Source organism: Oncorhynchus mykiss, chromosome 20 (assembly GCF_013265735.2).
Source record: "Oncorhynchus mykiss isolate Arlee chromosome 20, USDA_OmykA_1.1, whole genome shotgun sequence".
Lineage (NCBI taxonomy): Eukaryota > Metazoa > Chordata > Actinopteri > Salmoniformes > Salmonidae > Oncorhynchus > Oncorhynchus mykiss.
In genome coordinates this window covers 19,662,557-19,684,644 of record NC_048584.1, presented here as the reverse complement: position 1 = coordinate 19,684,644, position 22,088 = coordinate 19,662,557, and the positions used below count along the sequence as shown (strand labels likewise).

Here is a 22,088-nt window from a genome sequence, read left to right as displayed (position 1 = left end):
AATCAAATCAAATCAAATTGTATTTGTCACATGCACATGGTTAGCAGATGTTAATGCAAGTGTAGCGAAATACTTGTGCTTCTAGTTCCGACCATGCAGTAATATCTAACAAGTAATTTAACCTAACAATTTCACAACAACTACCTTATACACACAAGTGTAAAGGAATGAATAAGAATATGTACATAAAAATATATGAATGAGCGATAGCCGAACGGCATAGGCAAGATGCAGTATATGCGGTATAGAGTACAGTATATACATATAAGATGAGTAATGTAGGGTATGTAAATATGATATAAAGTGGCATTGTTTAAAGTGGCTAGTGATACAGTTATTACATCATTTTTTTCATTATTAAAGTGGCTAGAGATTAGTCAGTATGTTGGCAGCAGCCACTCAATGTTAGTGATGGCTGTTTAACAGTCTGATGGCCTTGAGATAGAAGCTGTTTTTCAGTCTCTCGGTCCCAGCTTTGATGCACCTGTACTGACCTCGTCTTCTGGATGATAGTGGGGTGAACAGGCAGTGGCTCGGGTGGTTGTTGCCCTTGATGATCTTTTTGGCCTTCCTTTGACATCGGGTGGTGTAGGTATCCTGGAGGGCAGGTAGTTTGCCCCCGGTGATGAGTTGTGCAGACCTCACTACCCTCTGGAGAGCCTTACGATTGTGGGCGGTTGAAGTACCAGGCGGGGATGCAGCCCGACAGGATGCTCTCAATTGTGCATTGTGTCGTGGCAGAATCAGAATTCTTTTGGTAACATTTATAAATAAGATGTTTTATTCATTTTATAGCATGCTTATGTGGGGAAAAGTTACTTGGGCCCAGAGAGGGGGTGGTTAGTCTTATCTGTGAATGTGTCATGTGTAAACGTATCTTTCAAACCATGTGAAGGGATGATTGAGGGGGAACCAATTATCTCTTGGCTCCACAATGTCTGTGTGCCAGTCACTGTCTCTCTGTGATCTTGTCCAGGAGGGGGTGTATTTGATATATGCCATTGGAAGCGGTAGTGTTTTTAGTCCTGAGTGGTACCAAGAGCGAGATAAGAACATAGTTTAGGAGACCAAAGCTGAACGATAATTTATAGCCAATGCTGTCTGGCTATGTTTGTCCTTGCTATAAAGGATCTCAGTTGCAATGTGTAAGCACTCTCAGATAATTAATTTATAGACACTGAATTGATCTGAGAGTCACAGGGTTGTGATGGAGCTCATATAATTAAAGATGGACTTTATGATACCTCTGACTTGTGTGTGGTTTGCTCTCTCAAGATTTGGTATACAGGAAATTTCCACTACATTTGGTAAAAGTTTGTGAGTGTTTGTGGTGACAAGACAAATTTCTTCAGCCTCCTGAGGTTGAAGAGGCGCTGCAGCGCCTTCATCACCACACTGTCTGTGTGGGTGGACCATTTCAGTTTGTCCGTGATGTGTACGCTGAGGTACTTAACACTTTCCACCTTCTCCACTACTGTCCTGTTGATGTGGATAGGGGGCTGCTCCCTCTGCTGTTTCCTGAAGTCCACTATCATCTCCTTTGTTTTGTTGACATTGAGTGTGAGGTTATTTTCCTGACACCACACTCCGAGGGCCCTCACCTCCTCCCTGTAGGCCGTCTCGTCGTTGTTGGTAATCAAGCCTACCACTGTAGTGTCGTCTGCAAACTTGATGATTGAGTTGGAGGCGTGCCGTCATGGGTGAACAGGGAGTACAGGAGAGGGCTGAGAACGCACTGGGGGCGGCCCGTCAGGAAGTCCAGGACCCAGTTGCACAGGCCAGAGTCGAGACCCTGGGTCTCGAGCTTAATGACGAGTTTGGAGGATGCTATGGTGTTAAATGCTGAGCTGTAGTCGATGAACAGCATTCTTACATAGGTATTCCTCTTGTCCAGATGGGTTAGGGCAGTGTGCAATGTGATTGCGATTGCGTCGTCTGTGGACCTATTGGGGCGGTAAGCAAAATGGAGTGGGTCTAGGGTGTCAGGTAGGGTGGACGTGATATGGTCCTTGACTCGTCTCTCAAAGCACTTCATGATGATTGAAGTGAGTGCTACGGGGCGATAGTCATTTAGCTCAGTTACCTTCACTTTCTTGGGAACAGGAACAATGGTGTCCCTCTTGAAGCATGTGGGAACAGCAGACTGGGATAAGGATTGATTGAATATGTCCGTAAACACACCAGCCAGCTGGTCAGCGCATGCTCTGAGGACGCGGCTTGGGATGCCATCTGGGCTGGCAGCCTTGCAAGGGTTAACACATTTAAATGTTTTACTCACGTTGGCTGCAGTGAAGGAGAGCCCGCAGGTTTTGGTAGCGGGCCGTGTCAGTGGCACTGTGTTTTCCTCAAAGCGAGCAAAGAAGTTGTTTAGTTTGCTGGGAGCAAGACATCGTGGTCCGTGACAGGGCTGGTTTTCCTTTTGTAGTCCGTGATTGACTGTAGACCCTGCCACATACCTCTCGTGTCTGAGCCGTTGAATTGCGACTCTACTTTGTCTCTATACTGACGCTTAGCTTGTTTGATTGCCTTGCTGAAGGAATAGCTACACTGTTTGTATTCGGTCATGTTTCCGGTCACCTTGCCCTGATTAAAAGCAGTGGTTCGCGCTTTCAGTTTTGCGCGAATGCTGCCATCAATCCACAGTTTCTGGTTGGGGAATGTTTTAATAGATGCTGTGGGTACAACATCACCTATGCACTTGCTAATGAACTCGCTCATCGAATCAGCGTATTCATCAGTGTTATTGTCTGACGCTATGATGAACATATCACAGTGCACGTGATCTAAGCAATCTTGAAGCGTGGAATCCGATTGTTCAGACCAGCGTTGAACAGACCTGAGCACGGGCGCTTCCTGTTTTAGTTTCTGTCTATAGGCTGGGAGCAATAAAATAGAGTCGTGGTCAGATTTTCCGAAAGGAGGGCGAGGAGGGCTTTATATGCGTCGCGGTAGTTAGAATAACAATGATCCAGGGTTTTGCCACCCCGGGTCGCGCATTCGATATGCTGATAAAATTTAGGGAGCCTTGTTTTCAGATTAGCCTCAAACCTATAATCATGGCCATCAATTCTGCCACATACATTGACACAATCAGTTAACCACTTACATACTCTAACATTGAAACATGGGATAGACATCCCAGCCCCCACCCTTCCACTGACTAGATCCTTTGAACCGTCTGTTTATATCCTTAAAAACAAATAAAGCTAATTATATATACATCTCTCCACACACCATCTCAAGTCTTCACCCCATTCTTTCCTGCCTTCAATCATGTCCACATCTTCACTTGGTTTTCGAAACAGCCAAGCAGGAACATTCCCCAATGCAATTGCCAGTCCTATCTCTCTCTCCCCCAGTCAATATTCTACTACCTTCTGTCCGATTGTCCACGCGTATGCCCTCTGCTTATCCCCTCCTCGCTCCCAGCATTCCCAGGTTGCCATGACCACAGGATGTCCTTCTGAACTCCCTTTCAGCCTTGTCCAGTATGCTAATGATGTTTGTCCCGCCTTATCCTCAGTGGCAATTCCCCACTATCCATCTGCAAAACCTCAACAATTTCAGGGCCCTTGACTGTATCCTAGCCAGCCGCTGTACTACTGTTTTGGCTGCCGATCCATATACAAAGCACCCATAATCCAAACATGACATGATCAATGCCTGGTATATAATCAACAGTGTTTGTCTATCCAACCCCCAACCATAACCTGCCATTGCTTTCATGCGGTTCAGCACCTTCCTACACTTAATTAGAATATACTCAACATGTCTCTTCCACGTACGCCTCTTATCAAACCACATAACTAAATACTTAAATCCAGACACCCTACCTATATCCTGACCCTACATTTGCAGCCTAACATATTTAACCTTCCTCCTAGAAAACAGCATAATGTAGGACTTGGCCACACACATCCTAAACCCCCATGTTAGAGACCAATCGTCCACAACTCCCACAGTATCTAGCATCTTCCTCCTCACATATTTCACATTCCCACCTCTCTTCCATACAGCCCCATCATCAGCATACAATGCCACATCCATTCCCTGTCCCACCTCCTTAAATACGTAATGTACCATCAAGGTTAACAGCACAGGAGTAACGACACTTCGCTGAGGAGTACCACTGTCCACTTCAAACCGCATTGACAATTCTGACCCCACCCTCACCTGTATGACTCTATCGAACAAGTCCATGATCCAGTTATACAGACGTCCCCAAATGCACTCAAGTTGATCAACAACCCTTCCCTCCACATGGTATCGTAAACTGTCTCAATGTCAAAATACACAACACTCCTCTTTTATTGTCAAGGCCTTGGCTATCTCTGTACTAACTGTCACCAGGGCATCCATGGCTTCTTCTTCTTCTTCTTCGGGATTTAGTTGGTGGATAACATCCAACTTTTAGGTGGATACACCGCTACCTACTGTACTGGTGTGTGAGGCCGTTCACGGCCTACCTGCATAAAATTATTGATAAGGTAATACAAAATTGGGGAAAAGGAAAATAAAAATTGCCCTGCCTACTGTTAGACCTTTATAAAAAATATATATATATTAAAAAAACACCACCCCATTCCACTATTTAACCCTATCCAATCCTACTCCAGACCAATGGCTCTGGGAGGACAGAACACTACCACGCAACACCCACTGCAACTGTTCTGCAGTAAATCCTCCCAATCCCAAGTACTTCTCAGCAGCTACCACCACAACCTCTATTTTCTGTGATATCCAATCAATTTCTGCAGTACAACTGACAACCATGGCTATAAATGCTAAAAAGCCCACCTTACTGAAGCACATACTCTTCCCATCACGCTCTCTTGGTTTCTGCCTACTCACAGGAATCCTCTCAGTATCCCTCAACCTGTAACCATCTTCCTCTACCACTCTCTTCACTGCTTCGGCATATGACACTTTCTGTACTACTCTAACCCTGACAACCTCAACCTTCTTTTCTCTCACCGGACACCTCCAATCTCCAGCCCCATGGGAACCCCGACAACTAACACCAGGGGCGCAACTTTCACTGGGGAAAAGTCCCCCCCCACACATTCTGAAATTGCATTTCTGCCCCCCCCCCCCCCCCATTTTTATCATTGGAATGTGATACTAAACGCCATAAGGGTGTGCTTTAGGACCATGCGGACACCACCGAGCTGTCGGGTAGGCTGTTTGGAGTGTTAATCCAACTCGAATCCCCCTCCTACACACTGCTACAACATGCCCATAAAGTATTTTCAGAACAAAAGCTCTCACGGGATAATTTACATTTCCTAATTTGACCTTGTCGGGCAAAGACTACATCAAAACTCAGCAGGACAGACAATGTCTTCTCCGTTTCCCCCACGCTCTCAACCGCAACATACAGTGGGGCAAAAAAGTATTTAGTCAGCCACCAATTGTGCAAGTTCTCCCACTTAAAAAGATGAGAGAGGCCTGTAATTTTCATCATAGGTACACTTCAACTATGACAGACAAAATGATTTTAAAAAATCCAGAAATTCACATTTTTTTTAATGAATTTATTTGCAAATTATGGTGGAAAATAAGTATTTGGTCAATAACAAAAGTTTATCTCAATACTTTGTTATATACCCTTTGTTGGCAATGACAGATGCCAAACGTTTTCTGTAAGTCTTCACAAGGTTTTCACACACTGTTGCTGGTATTTTGGCCCATTCCTCCATGCAGATCTCCTCTAGAGCAGTGATGTTTTGGGGCTGTTGCTGGGCAAAACGGACTTTCAACTCCCTCCAAAGATTTTCTATGGGGTTGAGATCTGGAGACTGGCTAGGCCACTCCAGGACCTTGAAATGCTTCTTACGAAGCCACTCGTTCGTTGCCCGGGCGGTGTGTTTGGGATCATTGTCATGCTGAAAGACCCAGCCACGTTTCATCTTCAATGCCCTTGCTGATGGGAGGAGGTTTTCACTCAAAATCTCACGATACATGGCCCCATTCATTCCTTCCTTTACACAGATCAGTCGTCTTGGTCCCTTTGCAGAAAAACAGCCCCAAAGCATGATGTTTCCACCCCCATGCTTCACAGTAGGTATGGTGTTCTTTGGATGCAACTCAGCATTCTTTGTCCTCCAAACACGACGAGTTGAGTTTTTACCAAAAAGTTATATTTTGGTTTCATCTGACCATATGACATTCTCCCAATCTTCTTCTGGATCATCCAAATGCTCTCTAGCAAACTTCAGACGGGCATGGACATGTACTGGCTTAAGCAGGGGGACACGTCTGCACTGCAGGATTTGAGTCCCTGGCGGTGTAGTGTGTTACTGATGGCAGGCTTTGTTACTTTGGTCCCAGCTCTCTGCAGGTCATTCACTAGGTCCCCCTGTGTGGTTCTGGGATTTTTGTTCACTGTTCTTGTGATCATTTTGACCCCACAGGGTGAGGTCTTGCGTAGAGCCCCAGATCGAGGGAGATTATCAGTGGTCTTGTATGTCTTCCATTTCCTAATAATTGCTCCCACAGTTGATTTCTTCAAACCAAGCTGCTTACCTATTGCAGATTCAGTCTTCCCAGCCTGGTGCAGGTCTACAATTTTGTTTCTGGTGTCCTTTGACAGCTCTTTGGTATTGGCCATAGTGGAGTTTGGAGTGTGACTGTTTGAGGTTGTGGACAGGTGTCTTTTATACTGATAACAAGTTCAAACAGGTGCCATTAATACAGGTAACAAGTGGAGGACAGAGGAGCCTCTTAAAGAAGAAGTTACAGGTCTGTGAGAGCCAGAAATCTTGCATGTTTGTAGGTGACCAAATACTTATTTTCCACCATAATTTGCAAATAAATTCATAAAAAATCCTACAATGTGATTTTCTGGATTTTCTTTTCTCCTTTCGTCTGTCATAGTTGAAGTGTACCTATGATGAAAATTACAGGCCTCTCTCATCTTTTTAAGTGGGAGAACTTGCACAATTGGTGGCTGACTAAATACTTTTTTGCCCCACTGCACGGCGGGCGTCACAGACACCGGGAATCTTGAATTTCAACTGATCCTCAACACTTAACGCCACCCCGCTATCAGTCCTTTCAACGGCTCCCTGCTCCAGAGATTATCCCCTTTTTTCCACTTGGCGCCAACCTTCCTCACTGAACCGCTTATCTCTCCACACTGAGCTCCTTCCCGGCGGTCATCACCGCACCTGACACCACAATTAATTCACCCTCACTCTCTTCACGTTCACTTTCCTTCACCAAATCTTCCAGAAGGCTTGTGCAATCCCCCACTCCATATTTATGAATAATATGTTCCACTTTCTTCCATCTTCTTTCGTCCTACCTCCATTTATTTACCCATGTCTTCTCTTCAAACCGAAAAGGTTGGCTCAGCATTCATCTAGAGTTGAATACTGTCACTTACTGCCTCGGCAAGAGGCTAATGAGGGGGGGCCCATTTTTGTCCAAACACCCCGGTTGGACAAAAATGACTATAATAAAGCCATGTAGCAAACTCTGTTCTAGTTGTTGCCTATTTAGTGGTCTATGAAGCCTCTTCTTCTCAAGAAATGCAAAGGACCATGTTATTCTTTTAATAGGACCAGTAGGACCCTTTTTTTAAGGTGTAACATTTGTGGAAATGTTTGACATTTGTGAAAATATTACTGTGTACGATTTTTTGCCATTTCATTTGTTACTTTTGTGAAATGTTTCTCATGCTAAATGTGAGATGAAATTACTACCAAGTGAGGCCAATCTTTGTTTAATAGTTCAATAATTTAATTTCACCTTAGCAATTATTTATGAAAAAGGTAAGACATTCTGGATTCACAACAAATTAGAAAGCGGCAATTTTTTTCTAAATTGTCACAATGTTGTGGTTGACTTCAGGTTTCTCTTTGCATCATTCTCTTGCCTATGTTGGTCATTTGCTGATATTCTTCAAAACATCACTGGGTCCTGTAGAAAGGAAACAAATTGGAAAATCTTATAATCAGATGACACAATAAATAATTTGGCAACAATTCATATTGAAGTTCATATTGAAGTTAATATCTTCACAGAATGAACTCACATGGATCTGTGTCCCTTGCTGCGGATGCACAGTGCAAGTTTTTTCAGGAGATTGTTGTACAAGCAAGCACCTGGATCTTCCTCCGGAATGACATTAGACCTGTGACAGTTTTTGATTATATTGTAGTTGTTGTTAGTGACTGAATTTGCTCTCAGTTTCTTCAATTTATCAAGTTCTGAACTGTAACAATTATAGTCATTTCAAACTCTATGATCAATTTGACTTACATGCTCTTTTTCTCCTTCTGGTTGAGCAGGAAGTTGACAAAATTCTTCTGAACCATTGAGTCCATGATTTTGCTCATGTCACTGGCAATGGTTGACTCAGCATATCTTCTCCCCAAACCCTGTCCATTTTCTGTGAGACTGACAACCAGACATAAACACAAACATGAGAGAGGAATGGAGATATTAGATAATGCAGGGGACACCACATCAATATCAAATGAGCAGACATTTCAAATGTAGGATGGGAATCTTACCTGTTCTCTCCAGACTGGTCCGAGGCCTCAACATGCAGCATTCCAGCCATGCAGAGGAGCACCAGTACGAACAATGCTACCGTCATGGTGACAAAACTAAACAAGGTAGAGGAAAGAATAGAAGAGGGGCATAGAAAGTCAGGAAGAGAAAAAAACACATCTGGAATTGGGGAAAATGTATCACACTTACAATGCAGAATATATGTTTTTTTTTTGTTGATTAACTTCTAAATAACTGCTATCTATTAAGGTAAACATGTATTACACATACAGTAAGCTAGACACCAGCATTTAGGTATAAAGTAGAAATTGATCGTTTGAACAGGAGAGTATATTTTGGAAAGTATCTTACCTTGAGAATGGAGATTCTTCACTGAGAAATGCAAGCTTTTTGTGAGTTGCTACAAGACATTTGTCCTTTTATACAGTTTCTCAGAGGTGATTTGTGTCGTGACCAGAATAACACCTAGGTTCCACTACATTAGGGCAATTAATGACAATAGTATACACATACACTTCCGATAAGCAAGCTTTCTAATACATTCAGAACTATTAAGTTGGTTTTTCTCTGCTGAGTAAAATAATAGGGTGCTTAAAATTGCTCTCTAGATGAGAGGTAACTACCCTTAATATGACCAGTGTAAACCTTTCTGGGCTATTAGGCTAATCTGAATGGGGCTAGATGGGAAACAATTGAGAAGTGAACAGCTTAATGCTCAAACTACAAGATATGGAAGTTAAGTAAAAGGTCAATGTTTTCAATGATGTAACACATTTTGAGTTGCATGCAGCTATATTTAAATCTAAAATGGTCCTTGAGATGGAAAAACATGATTTGTCTTAAATATAACAGATGGTGTTGGGATGGTTAATATGCTATCAATCAATCAATCAATCAATCAAATGTATTTATAAAGCCCTTCTTACATCAGCAGATGTCACAAAGTGCTATACAGAAACCCAGCCTAAAACCCCCAAACATGTAGAAGCATGGTGGCTAGGAAAAACTTCCTAGAAAGGCAGGAACTTAGGATGAAAACTAGAGAGGAACCAGGCTCTGAGGGGTGGCCACTTCAGGCTGTGCCGGGTGGAGATTATATGAGTACATTGCTATTAAGGCCAGATTGTTCTTCAATATGTTTGAAAGTTCATAGATCACCAGCAGGGTCAAATAATAATCACAGTGGTTGTAGAGGGTGCAACAGGTTAGTACCTCAGGAGTAAATGTCAGTTGGCTTTTCACAGCCAAACATTCAAAGGTCGAGACAGCAGGTGTGACAGAGCGAGCGAGAGAGAGTCAAAAACAGCAGGTTCGGGACAACGTAGCACGTCCGGTGAACAGGTCAGGATTCCATAGCCGCAGGTAGAACAGTTGAAACTGGAGCAGCAGCACAACCAGGTGGACTGGGGACAGCCAGGCCATATAGTCCTGAGGCATGGTCCTAGGGCTCAGGTCCTAAGGCAAGGGAGGAAACGAGGGAGAAAGAGAGAATTAGAGGGAGCATACTTAAATTCCCACAGGACACGAAATAAGACAGGAAAATTACACCAGATAAAACAGACTGACCCTAGCCCCCCAGCACATAGACTGTTGCAGCATAGATACTGGAGGCTGAGACAGGGGGAGGGTCGGTGGACACTGTTCCTGAGTATATCCCAGGAAGATCTCCTCCACAGCACAAGCCCGAGGGGGCGCAAAACCTTACAGGAAGATCACGTCAGTGATTCAACCCACTCAAGGCATGGAAGATCATCAGTAAGCTAGTGATTCAGCCCCCATAATAGAAGAGATGAGTCTTCAGTAAAGACTTAATGGCCGAGACCGAGTCTGCGTCTCTCACGTGGATAGTCAGTAAGTTCTATAGGAGAAAGCCCTGCCTCCAGATGTTTGCTTAGACATTTTAGGGACAATAAGAAGGCCTGTGTCTTGTGACCATAGCGTACGTGTAGGTATGTACAGCAGGACCAAATCGGAGAGATAGGTAGGAGCAAGCCCATGTAATGCTTTGTAGATCAGCAGTAAAACCTTGAAATCAGCATTAGCCTTAACAGGAAGCCAGTGTAGAGAGGCTAGCACTAATATGATCAAATTTTGGGGTTCAAGTCAAGATTCTAGCAGCCGTACTTAGCTCTAACTGAAGTTTATTTAGTGCTTTATCTGGGTATCCGGAGAGTAGAGCACTGCAGTAGTCTAATCTAGAAGTGACAAAAGCATGGATTAGCTTTTCTGCATCATTTTTTGACAAAAAGTTTCTGATTTTTTTTTATGTTACGAAGATGGAAAAAAACTGTATTTGAAATATTCTTGATATGTTTGTCAAAAGAGAGATCAGGGTCCAGAGTAACGCTTGAGGTCCTTCACAGTTTTATTTGAGACGACTGTACAACCATCAAGATTAACTGTGTTTCCAATCTCTCCAAAAGAATGTGGTGATCGATGGTGTCAAAAGCAGCACTAAGGTGTAGGAGCATGAGGACAGATGCAGAGCCTTGGTCTGACGCCATTAAAAGGTAATTTACCACTTTCACAAGTGCAGTCTCAGTGCTATGATGGGGTCTAAAACCAGACTGAAGTGTTTCGTATACATTATTTGTCTTCGGAAAGGCAGTGAGTTGCGGCGCAACAGCTTTTTCAAACATTTTGGATAGGAATGGGAGATTCGATATAGGTCGATAATTAACTTTTTCAAGAGGCTTTATTACTGCCACTTTTAGTGAGTTTGGTATATATCCGGAGGATAGGGAGACATTTATTATGTTCAACATTGCAGGGGCAAGCACAGGAAGTAGCTCTTTCAGTAGTTCAGTTAGGATAGGGTCCAGTATGCAGCTTGAAGGTTTAGAGGCCATGACCAGGATAAAATAACTTGAGTGGCTCCATTGATCCTAGGTCCTGGCAATCCTGTGCTGGCTCAGGACAACTGAGCTTTGGATATTTTTGTCACTGCTGAAATGAAAGCCATCCTCTCTTGGGGAATGCTGCTTTTTAGTTAGCTTTGCGTCAGTATCAAAGATACATTTAGGATTTTTCTTATTCTCCTCAATGAGGTTGGAAAAATGGATGATCGAGCAGCAGTGAGGGCTCTTCGATATTGCACAGTACTGTCTTTCCAAGCTAGTCAGAAGACTTCCAGTTTGTTGGAGCGCCATTTACATTCCAATTTTCTGGAAGCTTGCTTCAGGGCTCGGGTATTTTGTGTATACCATGGAGCTAATTTCTTGTGACAAATATTTTTCCTTTTTAGGGGTGCGACTGCATCTAGGGTATTACTCTAGGTTAAATGTAGATCCTAAATTAGGTGGTTAACCAATTTTTTTGTACTCTGACGTCTTTGGGTAGGTGGAGGGAGTTTGGAAGGGCATCTAGGAATCTTTTTGTTGTCCAAGAATTTATAGCACAGCTTTTGATGATCCTTGGTTGGGGTCTGAGCAGATTATTTGTTGCGATTGCAAATTTAATAAAATGGTGGTCTGATAGTCCAGGATTATGAGGATTTTTTTTTAATCCACAATATTTTTTCCAGGGGACAAAGTTTGATCCAGGGTATGACTGTGACAATGAGCAGGTCTGGAGACATGTTGGACAAAGCCCACTTAGTCGATGATGGCTCCGAAAGCCTTTTGGTGTGGGTCTGTGGACTTTGCCATGTGAATATTATCTGCCAAGGTCCGATAGGAATTCAGGGAACTCAGTGAGGAATGCTGTATGTGGCCCAGGAGGCCTGTAAAACAGTAGCTATACATTGTGATTGAATAGGCTGCATAGATTTCATGACTAAACGCAGTCATTTATTTTTTAGTAAATTTAAATTTGCTGTCGGAAATGTTAGCAACACCTCCACCTTTGCAGGATGTGCAGGGGATATGGTCACCAGTGTAACCAGGAAGAGAGGCCTCATTTAACACAGTACATTTATCAGGGTTGTTTCAGTCAGGCCAATCACATCAAGATTATGATCAGTGATTAGTTCATTGACTATGACTGCCTTGGAAGTGAGGGATCTAACATTAAATAGCCCTATTTTGAGATGTGAGATATCACAATCTCTTTCAATAATGACAGGAATGGATGAGGTCTTTATTCCAGTGAGATTGTCAAGGCGAACACCGCCATATTTTGTTTTTCCTAACCTAGATCGAGGCACAGTCACGATCTCAATGGGGAAAGCTGAGCTGACTACACTGACTGTGCTAGTGGCAGACTCCACTAAGCTGGCAGGCTGGCAAACAGCCTGCTGCCTGGCCTGCACCCTATCTCATTGTGGAGCTAGAGGATTTAGAGCCCTGTCTATGTTGATAGATAAGATGAGAGCGCCCCTCCAGCTAGGATGGTGTCTGTCACTCCTCAGCAGGCCAGGCTTGGTCCTGTTTGTGAGTGAGTCCCTGAAAGAGGGCCAATTATCTACAAATTCTATATTTTGGGTGGCGCAGAAAACAGTTTTCAACCAGCGATTGAGTTGTGAGACTTTGCTGTAGAGCTCATCACTCCCCCTAACTGGGAGGGGGCCAGAGACAATTACTCAATGCCGACACATCTTTCTAGCTAATTTACACGCTGAAGCTATGTTGCGCTTGGTGACCTCTGGTTGTTTCATCCTAACATCGTTGGTGCCAGCGTGGATAACAATATCCCTATACTCTCTATGCTCGCCAGTTTTAGCCTTAGCCAGCACCCTCTTCAGATGAGCCTTTACCTCGGTAGCCCTGCCCCCTGGTAAACAGTGTATGATCGCTGGATGCTTATTTTTATGTCTAATATTGTTGCTAAAGGTGTGACAAGGTTGAGCCCACCTGCGTCTCACATGTATCACAGAGAACGCAAAAATACAAAACATTCCCCATTAATCTCTACCTTGCCCTCTGAATATCATTTTAAATAGGTTTCATTGTGAAGCATAAACATACATGTATACAATTGCATCAGACGGAACACGAGCTGCTTTTTGCAGGCCAAATGTCAACTGAGCCTTCATCTTCTCCACTATTAAAAGTTTTTTAAAAACATGGAAATGTTTATGAGTACAAGATTAAGAAGCACAGGTGTGAGAAATTGGTAATTGAAGAGAATCACCTGACCCACCTGACATGTAAGAACATGTTTGCTACAGTTACAGAGGCAAATCAGTTTCAAAACATAGGTCTATCTATATATACTGAACAAAAACATAAATGCAACATGTAAAGTGTTGGTCCCATATTTTATGAGCTGTAATGAAAGATCCCATAAATGTTCAATATGCACAAAAAGCTTATTTCTCTCAAATTTTGTGCACGCATTTGTTTACATGAGAATTTATCCTTTGCCAAAATAATCCATCTACCTGACAGGTGTGGCCTATCATTACACATATGCGTGTACTGGGGACAATAAAAGGCCACTCTAAAATGTGCAGTTTTGTCACACAACACAATGCCACACATGTGTCAAGTTTTGAGGGAGCAAGCAATTGGCATGCTGACTGCAGGAATGTCCACCAGAGCTGTTACCAAAGAATTTAATGTTAATTTCTCTATCATAAGCCACCTCCAACGTAGTTTTAGAGAATTTGGCAGCACATCCAACTGGCCTCACAACTGCACACCACGTGTAACCACGCCAACCCAGGACCTCCACATCCAGCTTATGGTTTATTCACCTGCGGGATTGTCTGAGAGGGTGCTGAGGAGAATTTTTATCTGTAATAAACCCTTTTTGTGGGTAAAACTCATTCTGATTGGCTGGGTCTATGCCCTCCCAGGCCCATCATGGCTGCGCGCCTGCCCAGTCATGTGAAATCCATAGATTAGGGCCTAATTAATACATTTCAGTTGACTGGTTTCCTTATGTTAACTGTAACTCCTCAAAATCTTGGAAATTGTTGCATGTTGCTGTTATATTATTTTGTTCAGTATATTGGGGAGGACGGGCTCAGTGGAATTATATCAAATACCTCAAACACATACACGGTTTCCATGTGTTTGATTCAATTCCATTTGCTCTGTTCCAGCCATTACTATGAGCCGTCCTCCCCTCAGCAGCCTCCTGTGACAAAGGTCAATAAACTATAATATATTTACAGAGGGAAGTAAAAACGCTGTGGGCAAAACCTATTTCCATCTCATCGATGTCATCTACTGATGCTTTTCTTCAACTTTATTCTTCCCAAGACACGAAAACATGACCATTTGCCGTAACTACGCATGCGCCATCTTGGGCGCTTTAAACAAGTATGCAAGAGTGGAACATGAACATACTAGGTGAGTTTGAGAAATATTACGAAAATGAGGGATAACACAAAATACCATGCTCGGTGAAACTATATGCTAACTTATTATAACTTATTTTCAGTAGGTTGTTACGTACTTCCTCCAAGTCCCTTTCGCATGCAGCGAGTCAGTGGCAGTGCAGTGAAATACTGTTCGCTATGATTTTCATCAATGGCAATGCGTGATGGACTAAAATGGAGGAAATATCGAAGTGCTAGCTAACACTTGCTAGAAGCACGAACCACTCTAGCCAACTGCTACCCACGTTCACCCTTGTATTTTTCAGTAAAAATGGCTAGCTACCAAACCCTTCGGCAAGACCATGAGGCAAGCCATATTTGTTACCCAATTTTAAAATAATATACCCTACGTAACAAGCTAGCTAGCTACCTAACGTTAGCTACAAACGTTAGACGCTAACTAGATGCTGGGAGACTCAGTGTTCGTTAACTAGCTAGCTAACTTGTTTGTCCTGTACAGTTAGCTTGCTAGCTGAAATGTTGTATAGTTTTAGATAGTTAGCTGGTGAAAGGGTGCCCAGCAGTCAGGCGCAGTGCAGTATTTAATGTGTCAGTCAGTTGTAGTAACTAGTGAGGTTGCCAGTCATTGAGCAACATTGTGCCTAGCTAGCTTGCTAGACAGCACATTTGATTTAGACCCGATAGCAGTCAATGAATGTTGGTTGCAATACTGATTATAACTTATTTCTATTACAGGAGGAAGACTGATCCAGGCTCAATGAAACAGGAAATAGGCATCAATGACACTTGACTGCTTTGCAGAATAAGCAGTTATTCTGTAATGCTAGTTCAATAACACCTTGAGTTGTATTCGCCATGACTATGAGATCCACTTTGTTTGCTAATGCAGGATTTAAGCTGGACACTGAGAGAATTGACTTTGACAAATCACAAGTTGGAAATGCAAATGTTGTGAACTCCATAACAATCAAGAGAGAAACCTGTGACTTTGTCATAGATGTCCATGACGTACACGGGGACATCCACAACACTGGAGGGGAGAACCTCAGCAAAACTAAGATCATAGACCAGAAATACATAATTCGGGCCCCAGTGGTGGCTGCACAAAATAAAGCAGGAGGGGCACTAGTTCAAGGTGACAATTGGGAAAGCACAGGGGTGCCGTCATCCTCTGTCAGACAAATGGGGGGTGAGGGAATCCCAATGAAAGGTAAACACTTTTTGAGTGATGGTATGGATAATAAAGAGTTGGTTTCAAACAATAACTCCAAGGATGCTGGTACTGATGAGAGCACCAGAGGGGTCTCCCCTGGAGGAGTTGTCAACACTGCATCCATTGAGTTCAGCACAGAGGGCAAGTGGAGGAACATCAGAAAAAACCCTGCTAACCCCCACACACAGGCCACCTGCCTCCGGCAGATTCTCCTCCTTCAGCTGGACTTGATTGAACAACAGCAACAACAGCTGCAGTCCAAGGACAAGGAGATAGATGAGCTGAAAGCAGACAAGGAGACGGTATGCACAGTATATTAAAGTGTCGTAATTGTTTGTAGATGACAGTAACGCTGTCATTTGTTTAGAACCAAATCATTTAAAGAAACATGTCTGCATACATAGTTGCTGGCGCGTATTGAGCGCATGGAGCGTCGCTTGCAGCTGACGAGGAAGGACCCACGTGATAAGCGCCTATTTCAGCCACTAGAGCCCTGGACCCCAGATAAAGAGGACCTGTGGGATCTAGAAGTGTGTGACAGCCCACAGACTCCCACCCCCAGGACAATCCCCTTCAGTCGAGGCGGCAAAGGCCTCAAGAGGTAACAGACCCCAAATACTACTCTGCATTCACTTATCCTCAGTCAAACTATCTTCTACTCACTAATACATCTGCTCTGCTCATGCAGGAAATTTTGCTTCCTGGACTCAAAAATCCAGAAGTCACGAGGAGGGAAAGGCTCTAAGTTCACCTCCCCTAAGTCAGAGTGTGGAGCTGGCTCACCATATCAGAGGGAGCTGCGCAGTAAAGAGACCCCAGAGAAGATGGGGTTTGGTCGGTCATCGGTGGAGAGGGATACTCTGTACCCGAGCAAAGAGGACCCGGAGCGCACCGATCAGATGGAGGAGCTCCCTTTCATGTCTACTACTGAGATGTACCTGTGTCGCTGGCATCAGCCGCCCCCCTCCCCCCAACGTGAGCCATCCCCATCCCCGAAGAAAGAGGAGGTTGTAGCCAGTGAGTAGTCCCACCACACATGCCAGTTGTTCCGTTCCAAGTGTTAAGCTGTGTAATATTGCCTCGCAATTAATAATAATGTAGAAATCCAAATAGTATTGCTATTAGTCCTGTCTTTTTTTACACGGTTCTGTTTTCCAGTTCCATCCTGGAAGGAAAACAGTATGGAGCCCTTGGATGAGGAGGCTGCCAGTGACATCCCAGAGGTGAGAGAGGAGAGCACACAGGCTTTACAATTTAAACTGAGAGTCAGAAATCAAGCCTGTAATACCACACAATATTCAACTCAGCATTTAACCCTGCAAATGGTCCTTAACCACATCAACCATGTGTTTGTGTTGTTTTACCAAGATGTTGGACGACAGTGTCTTTTTGAAGCGCCATGCAAAGCTGGAGTTGGATGAGAAGAGAAGAAAAAGGTACAAATGGGTTTTCTGACTTCCAAGTTACTCTCAATGCCTCATCATGGTCAGTCTCTAACCTCCCTCACTACGGCTCCTTTTTTGTGTGTGTAATGCAATCTCAATTTACTATATTGAACCACTAACGTTTTCATCCATTCCTTGCTCTCTCATTATCTCTCTTTATCACTGAATCCTGTTTTTTGTAGATGGGACATTCAGCGTATCCGTGAGCAGCGCATGTTTCAGCGCCTCCAACAGCGCATGAACAAGAAGAAGGGGATCCAGGAGAGTGAGCCAGAGGTCTCCTCATTTTACCCGGACACTGAGGATGGTATGACTGGTCACTTCATCTGCTTTCTAAACATGGAACCGTTGTTTTTTACAGAACCATAAAGTTGCTACGCCTTTAATACTGTCATTTACTTACTGAAGTTTTACGAGCAATGTTTTCATTGCATGCAGACACAGTCTTGATTTTGGGGCTCCCTTTTCTTTCTTTTCTCCAGTTGAGTCCATAATCATCACCCCTTTCCTGCCTGTGGTGGCCTTTGGCCGGCCATTGCCGAAGCTTACTCAACAGTAAGTTTTTTTTTTTGTATTTTTGATTTCATCCACCAGTAGTCCTGTCAGTCTTTTTCAACTACAACGCTCATTGTAGGTTCAGTCCAACATGCAGGGAACAACCCTATCACACATCATGGCACCCTTTTTCAAGCACTTGGTCCAAACAAACACATCTATGCATTTTTTGTGTATCTTTCATTCAAAGGAGATAGTTTGTGTGATATACCATTCGTATGCAGAGATGTTATTTGTTTGTCTATTTGATCTTTTATTCAGGTTTTGACATTTTCCTTTAGGTTCACTTGTAGGACTATATAAGCAGGCTTTTTTTGTTAGGCTTGTCACTGGACATTTCTTTGTATAGTTGAGTTAGTGATTTACATACCTAACTTATCCCCTATGTCCACTAGCTTGAGTTCATCCAGTACTATGCATAATTTATTTTTCAAGATGGTACCATGGTGCAGGTGGCGGGGCAGGGCGAGTTTCACAGAAAGACCTTTCATCAAAATGCAAGTATTTATTCTTCCCCCAAGTATGTCTTTAAAGTTTTAAGCAAACTGTGAATATTTTACACCCCAAGCACTCATAGGCAAGTATTTTGATGCCTATTCCTTCCTCTGTTCTCAAAGAACGTAGGCCTAATGATTTACAAAAGAGGGCAATAGGAATGCAAACTGGTGTCCATTCAAAAAACGTTAATGCTATTTTGAGGACATTGTAATTCAAGTAAGTTACCTATTGACCAGTGTTGGAAAAAGTACCCAATTGTCATACTTGAGTAAAAGTAAAGAGAGTAAATCACTCAAGTAAAAGTTAATGTTACCAAGTAAAATACTACTTGAGTAAAAGTCTACAATTATTTGCTTTTAAATATACTTAAGTATCAAAAGTAAATGGAATTGATCAAAAATACTTAAGTATCAAAAGTAAAAGTATAAATTATTTCAAACTCCTTATATTAAGCAAACCAGATGGCATAATTTTCTTATTTTTAATTTTGTTTTGTTTACATACAGCCAGGGGCACACTCCAACACTCAGACATCAATTGCAAATGAAGCATGTGTTTAGTGAGTCCACCAGCTGTAGGGATGACCAGGGATTTTCTTTTGATAAGTGTGTGAATTAGACCATTTTATTGTCCTGCTAAGAATTCAAAATGTAATGAGTACTTTTGGGTGTCAGGGAAAATGTATGGAGAAAAAGGTACATACTTTTATTTAGGAATGTAGTGAAGTTAAAGTTGTCCAAAACATAAATAGTAAAGTAATGTACAGATACCCCCCCCAAAAAACGACTTAAGTAGTACTTTTAAATAATTTTATACCACTGCTATTGCCAGAGGATATTTATATACCGGTAGTTTTGCAAGTCCTTTAAAGAAAATGGAGAAAAAAAATACAACATGGGAGTACAATACAATTTTCCTAAACACTTTTTTTTATACATTTATCCATTCCAACAGTCATTATTATTAACATGTCTGCATGTGTGCATATTGAGACAATGTTCTATACAATGAGTCTGAAAACAATTGAGACTCTCTTTATTTAACACATGCTGTGCCAATTGAATGATAACCAAATGTGAAATGCTTTTTAGGTTATGGGGGTCGGATTTTCCCAGTAACCTTTCCCTGCTTCCTCCAGTCAACATTTGTATTTCTGAATTGTGTTCCTCTGTAGGAACTTTGACCTGCCTTGGCAGCGAAGCCGCTGCCGCATCGAGGTGCCCAAAAAACATACGCCACACCGTACCTGTCGGAAGTGAGGTGGTATCTGCGTGTGTTAAGCAAAAGAGAGAGCCCTCTTCTCTCCCCAGAAAGGTTCTCTTTTCTTTTGTGGGATTAGGCTGTCACTGGCGTAGCATGCACTACTCTCAATAGTCTGTGGAAAAGTAAACCATTGTCCTCCGTGTTGTCACTTGCCAGCTGTCTTAGAGAAGGAGGTGTGTACATTGGGAAAATGGCCACCAAATTTGTTAGCTATGGTACATTTGTTGCCCATGCTACTCAAAATGAAAAAAAAAGCTGTACCCCCCCCTCAGATAACAGTCCCCCTACTAACAGCTAAGTGATTATAAGGTAAACCACAATAGTTACTTAGTATGTCTCTACTGTAGCAATTTAGTAATAAGCACGTTCTGTGAAGCATAATTGGGGAGCACATGTTCTAATGTTTTGGAATTTGGTGTAATGTACCTAGTCATCCTTAATTACTGCATCATCACTAAAATGTGTAGCTTTTGATCATTACTACATTATTACATAGTTGTCACCTGACTTAGTAACTTGGGGACTGTGATCTAAAGGGTAAGAAGAGAAGTGGCGTTTTCTGATTTGACTGAATGGCAGTGCTTGAATTGTACAATATACAACTAACCCTGTGCGCTGGAAGCACCATTGGCGTTTACATGCTCTGGGTTTTGCTTTGATTGAAACTGTAAACAATTTTTCCTGTTTGTGTATTTACTGTAATAATATTTCCTTATGTGGACACCGCTTCAAGCGAAAGGTTTTATCATTGTGCACTAAAGTGTGGATATAAGGTGTTTGATCCTTTCTCGGCATGTATGTTTTTTTTAATTACAAATGCAGTAAATATTAGATTTTTGAAAGTCCTCCTTTGATGCTAAAATTATTGATATTCTGCATTGTCCATACTTTGCTTCATGAAAGCAAGTTTGTTTGACTGCTTCTTGGTAGATAACATTGGCTTTTAAATTAATTTGAGAACCTTTGATCTTCTACAGTATGCTTCTTTGTTTTGTTTTCATAATTTTATTATGCGAGTCTGCATGACAAATTTGGTCCAAACGATATCAACTGTTAACACGGTAGAGCTGTAAATGAAACGACATCCTTTCCACTTAGTGTAATTCAGAGAAGAGAAATAACATCTGTTTGAATTTCAAAAGCATGACAATTTGGCTGCTTTATTCAAAAAGCACTGCTTTGTTCAGACAACTGCCTTGTCTCCAGCCCATTCTCTAACATGTGATACATTTGCTTGAGTTTTACATTTTTATGTATTTTTCCAGTACATCAGAAATACGCTTAATTGCAGTAGATAACTGAGATATAGACATCAGTCCTATGGTGAAGTTTAGAAAACATGGGTTTTGTTGGCATTCGAGTTTAGCCTAATCAGCTAGAGCACTCAAACTTAATGCTAGGTATTTTCCTTCTTAAATTCGAGCTATATTTAAAAATCTTGGTAACTTCCAAAATAAAGGAAACACCAACATATAGTGTCTTAATAGGGCCTTTTGCCACCACAAGCCAGAACAGCTTGATTGCACCGTGACATAGATTCTATATGGCTGCGTTTACACAGAGAGCTTAATTGTGATCTTTTTATTCTAGTTGGTCATTTGACCAATCACATAAAAGTATTTTCGCATCAGCTATTTTTCAGGGCTGATCTGATTGGTCAAAAGACCAGCTAGTGAAAAAATATTACAATTGGACTGCATGTGCAAATGAGATAGCATTCTTCCACGATAAATTCCCTCATTTGGTGTTTTGTTGATGGTGGTGGGAAACGCGGTCTCAGGCGCCACAACAGAATATCCCATAAGTGTTCAATTGGGTTTACATCTGAGGACTTCAACGGCCATAGCATATGGTTTACATCATTTTCATGCTCATCAAAGCATTCAGTGACCACTTGTGCCCTGTGGATGGGGCATTGTCATCCTATGGGGATTTAGCCATGGTAGCTAAAATAATGGCCTGCCTAGAATTTGTATACATGACCCTAAGCATGATGGGATGTTAATTGCTTAATTAACTCAGGAACTACACCTGTGTGGGTGGGAGCACCTGCTTTCAATATACAGTACTTTGTATCCCTCATTTACTCGTGTTTCCATTATTTTGGTAGTTACCTGTAGCTCCTGGTGATGTGTTATCGCTTAAACATTTTACTTTTTACGCTAGACCACAAAATACAGTGGTTTTCAAATTATGTGAAATTAGTCTTCAGAAACAAATGTTGTAAATATGAAAAACATGGCTGTTTTATTTTTTTTTATTTAAACGTGTTGAGTACATTCAATATTATTGTTCTATGATAATGATTGTATGTTGACAATAATTGACAAGTTTGTTTTGGAATAAAACAAAAAACATTAACAGTTAA

At 42.1% G+C, this 22,088-nt stretch overlaps 2 protein-coding genes across 3 annotated transcripts; one reads left to right on the top strand and one right to left on the bottom strand.

The window, feature by feature from the left end:
• Positions 1-7,721: 7,721 nt before the first annotated feature.
• LOC110499134 (gastric inhibitory polypeptide) lies at positions 7,722-9,468 on the bottom strand. Its single transcript, XM_021576059.2, has 5 exons — positions 8,872-9,468; positions 8,520-8,615; positions 8,266-8,403; positions 8,039-8,137; positions 7,722-7,923 (listed from the first exon to the last, which is right to left on the bottom strand). Exons 2-5 carry the CDS (start codon positions 8,603-8,605, stop codon positions 7,914-7,916), a joined length of 333 nt encoding a protein of 110 aa, XP_021431734.2. The 5' UTR covers positions 8,606-8,615; positions 8,872-9,468; the 3' UTR covers positions 7,722-7,913.
• Positions 9,469-14,605: 5,137 nt separating this feature from the next.
• On the top strand, positions 14,606-22,088 carry LOC110499136 (male-specific lethal 1-like 1). Of its 2 annotated transcripts, XM_021576063.2 has the most exons (10): positions 14,606-14,756; positions 15,482-16,261; positions 16,364-16,560; positions 16,648-16,976; positions 17,118-17,182; positions 17,328-17,395; positions 17,587-17,711; positions 17,887-17,959; positions 18,395-18,456; positions 19,632-22,088. In XM_021576063.2, coding segments are annotated over exons 2-10 (1,581 nt in total). In that variant the 5' UTR covers positions 14,606-14,756; positions 15,482-15,601; the 3' UTR covers positions 19,634-22,088. The 2 variants fall into 2 exon arrangements, with proteins under 2 accessions (XP_021431738.1, XP_021431736.1); XM_021576061.2 differs by lacking the exon at positions 18,395-18,456.

Coding starts and splice junctions, on each gene's coding strand:
- LOC110499134 (XM_021576059.2), bottom strand. CDS start 8,605: ATGACGGTAGCATTGTTCGTACTGGTGCTCCTCTGCATGGCTGGAATG. Junction 8,404..8,519: donor GACCAGTCTGGAGAGAACAG/GTAAGATTCCCA, acceptor TCTGGTTGTCAG/TCTCACAGAAAATGGACAGG. Junction 8,138..8,265: donor CAGAAGGAGAAAAAGAGCAT/GTAAGTCAAATT, acceptor AAACTGTCACAG/GTCTAATGTCATTCCGGAGG.
- LOC110499136 (XM_021576061.2), top strand. CDS start 15,602: ATGACTATGAGATCCACTTTGTTTGCTAATGCAGGATTTAAGCTGGAC. Junction 17,712..17,886: donor TTACCCGGACACTGAGGATG/GTATGACTGGTC, acceptor TCTTTTCTCCAG/TTGAGTCCATAATCATCACC. Junction 17,960..19,631: donor TTGCCGAAGCTTACTCAACA/GTAAGTTTTTTT, acceptor GTTCCTCTGTAG/GAACTTTGACCTGCCTTGGC.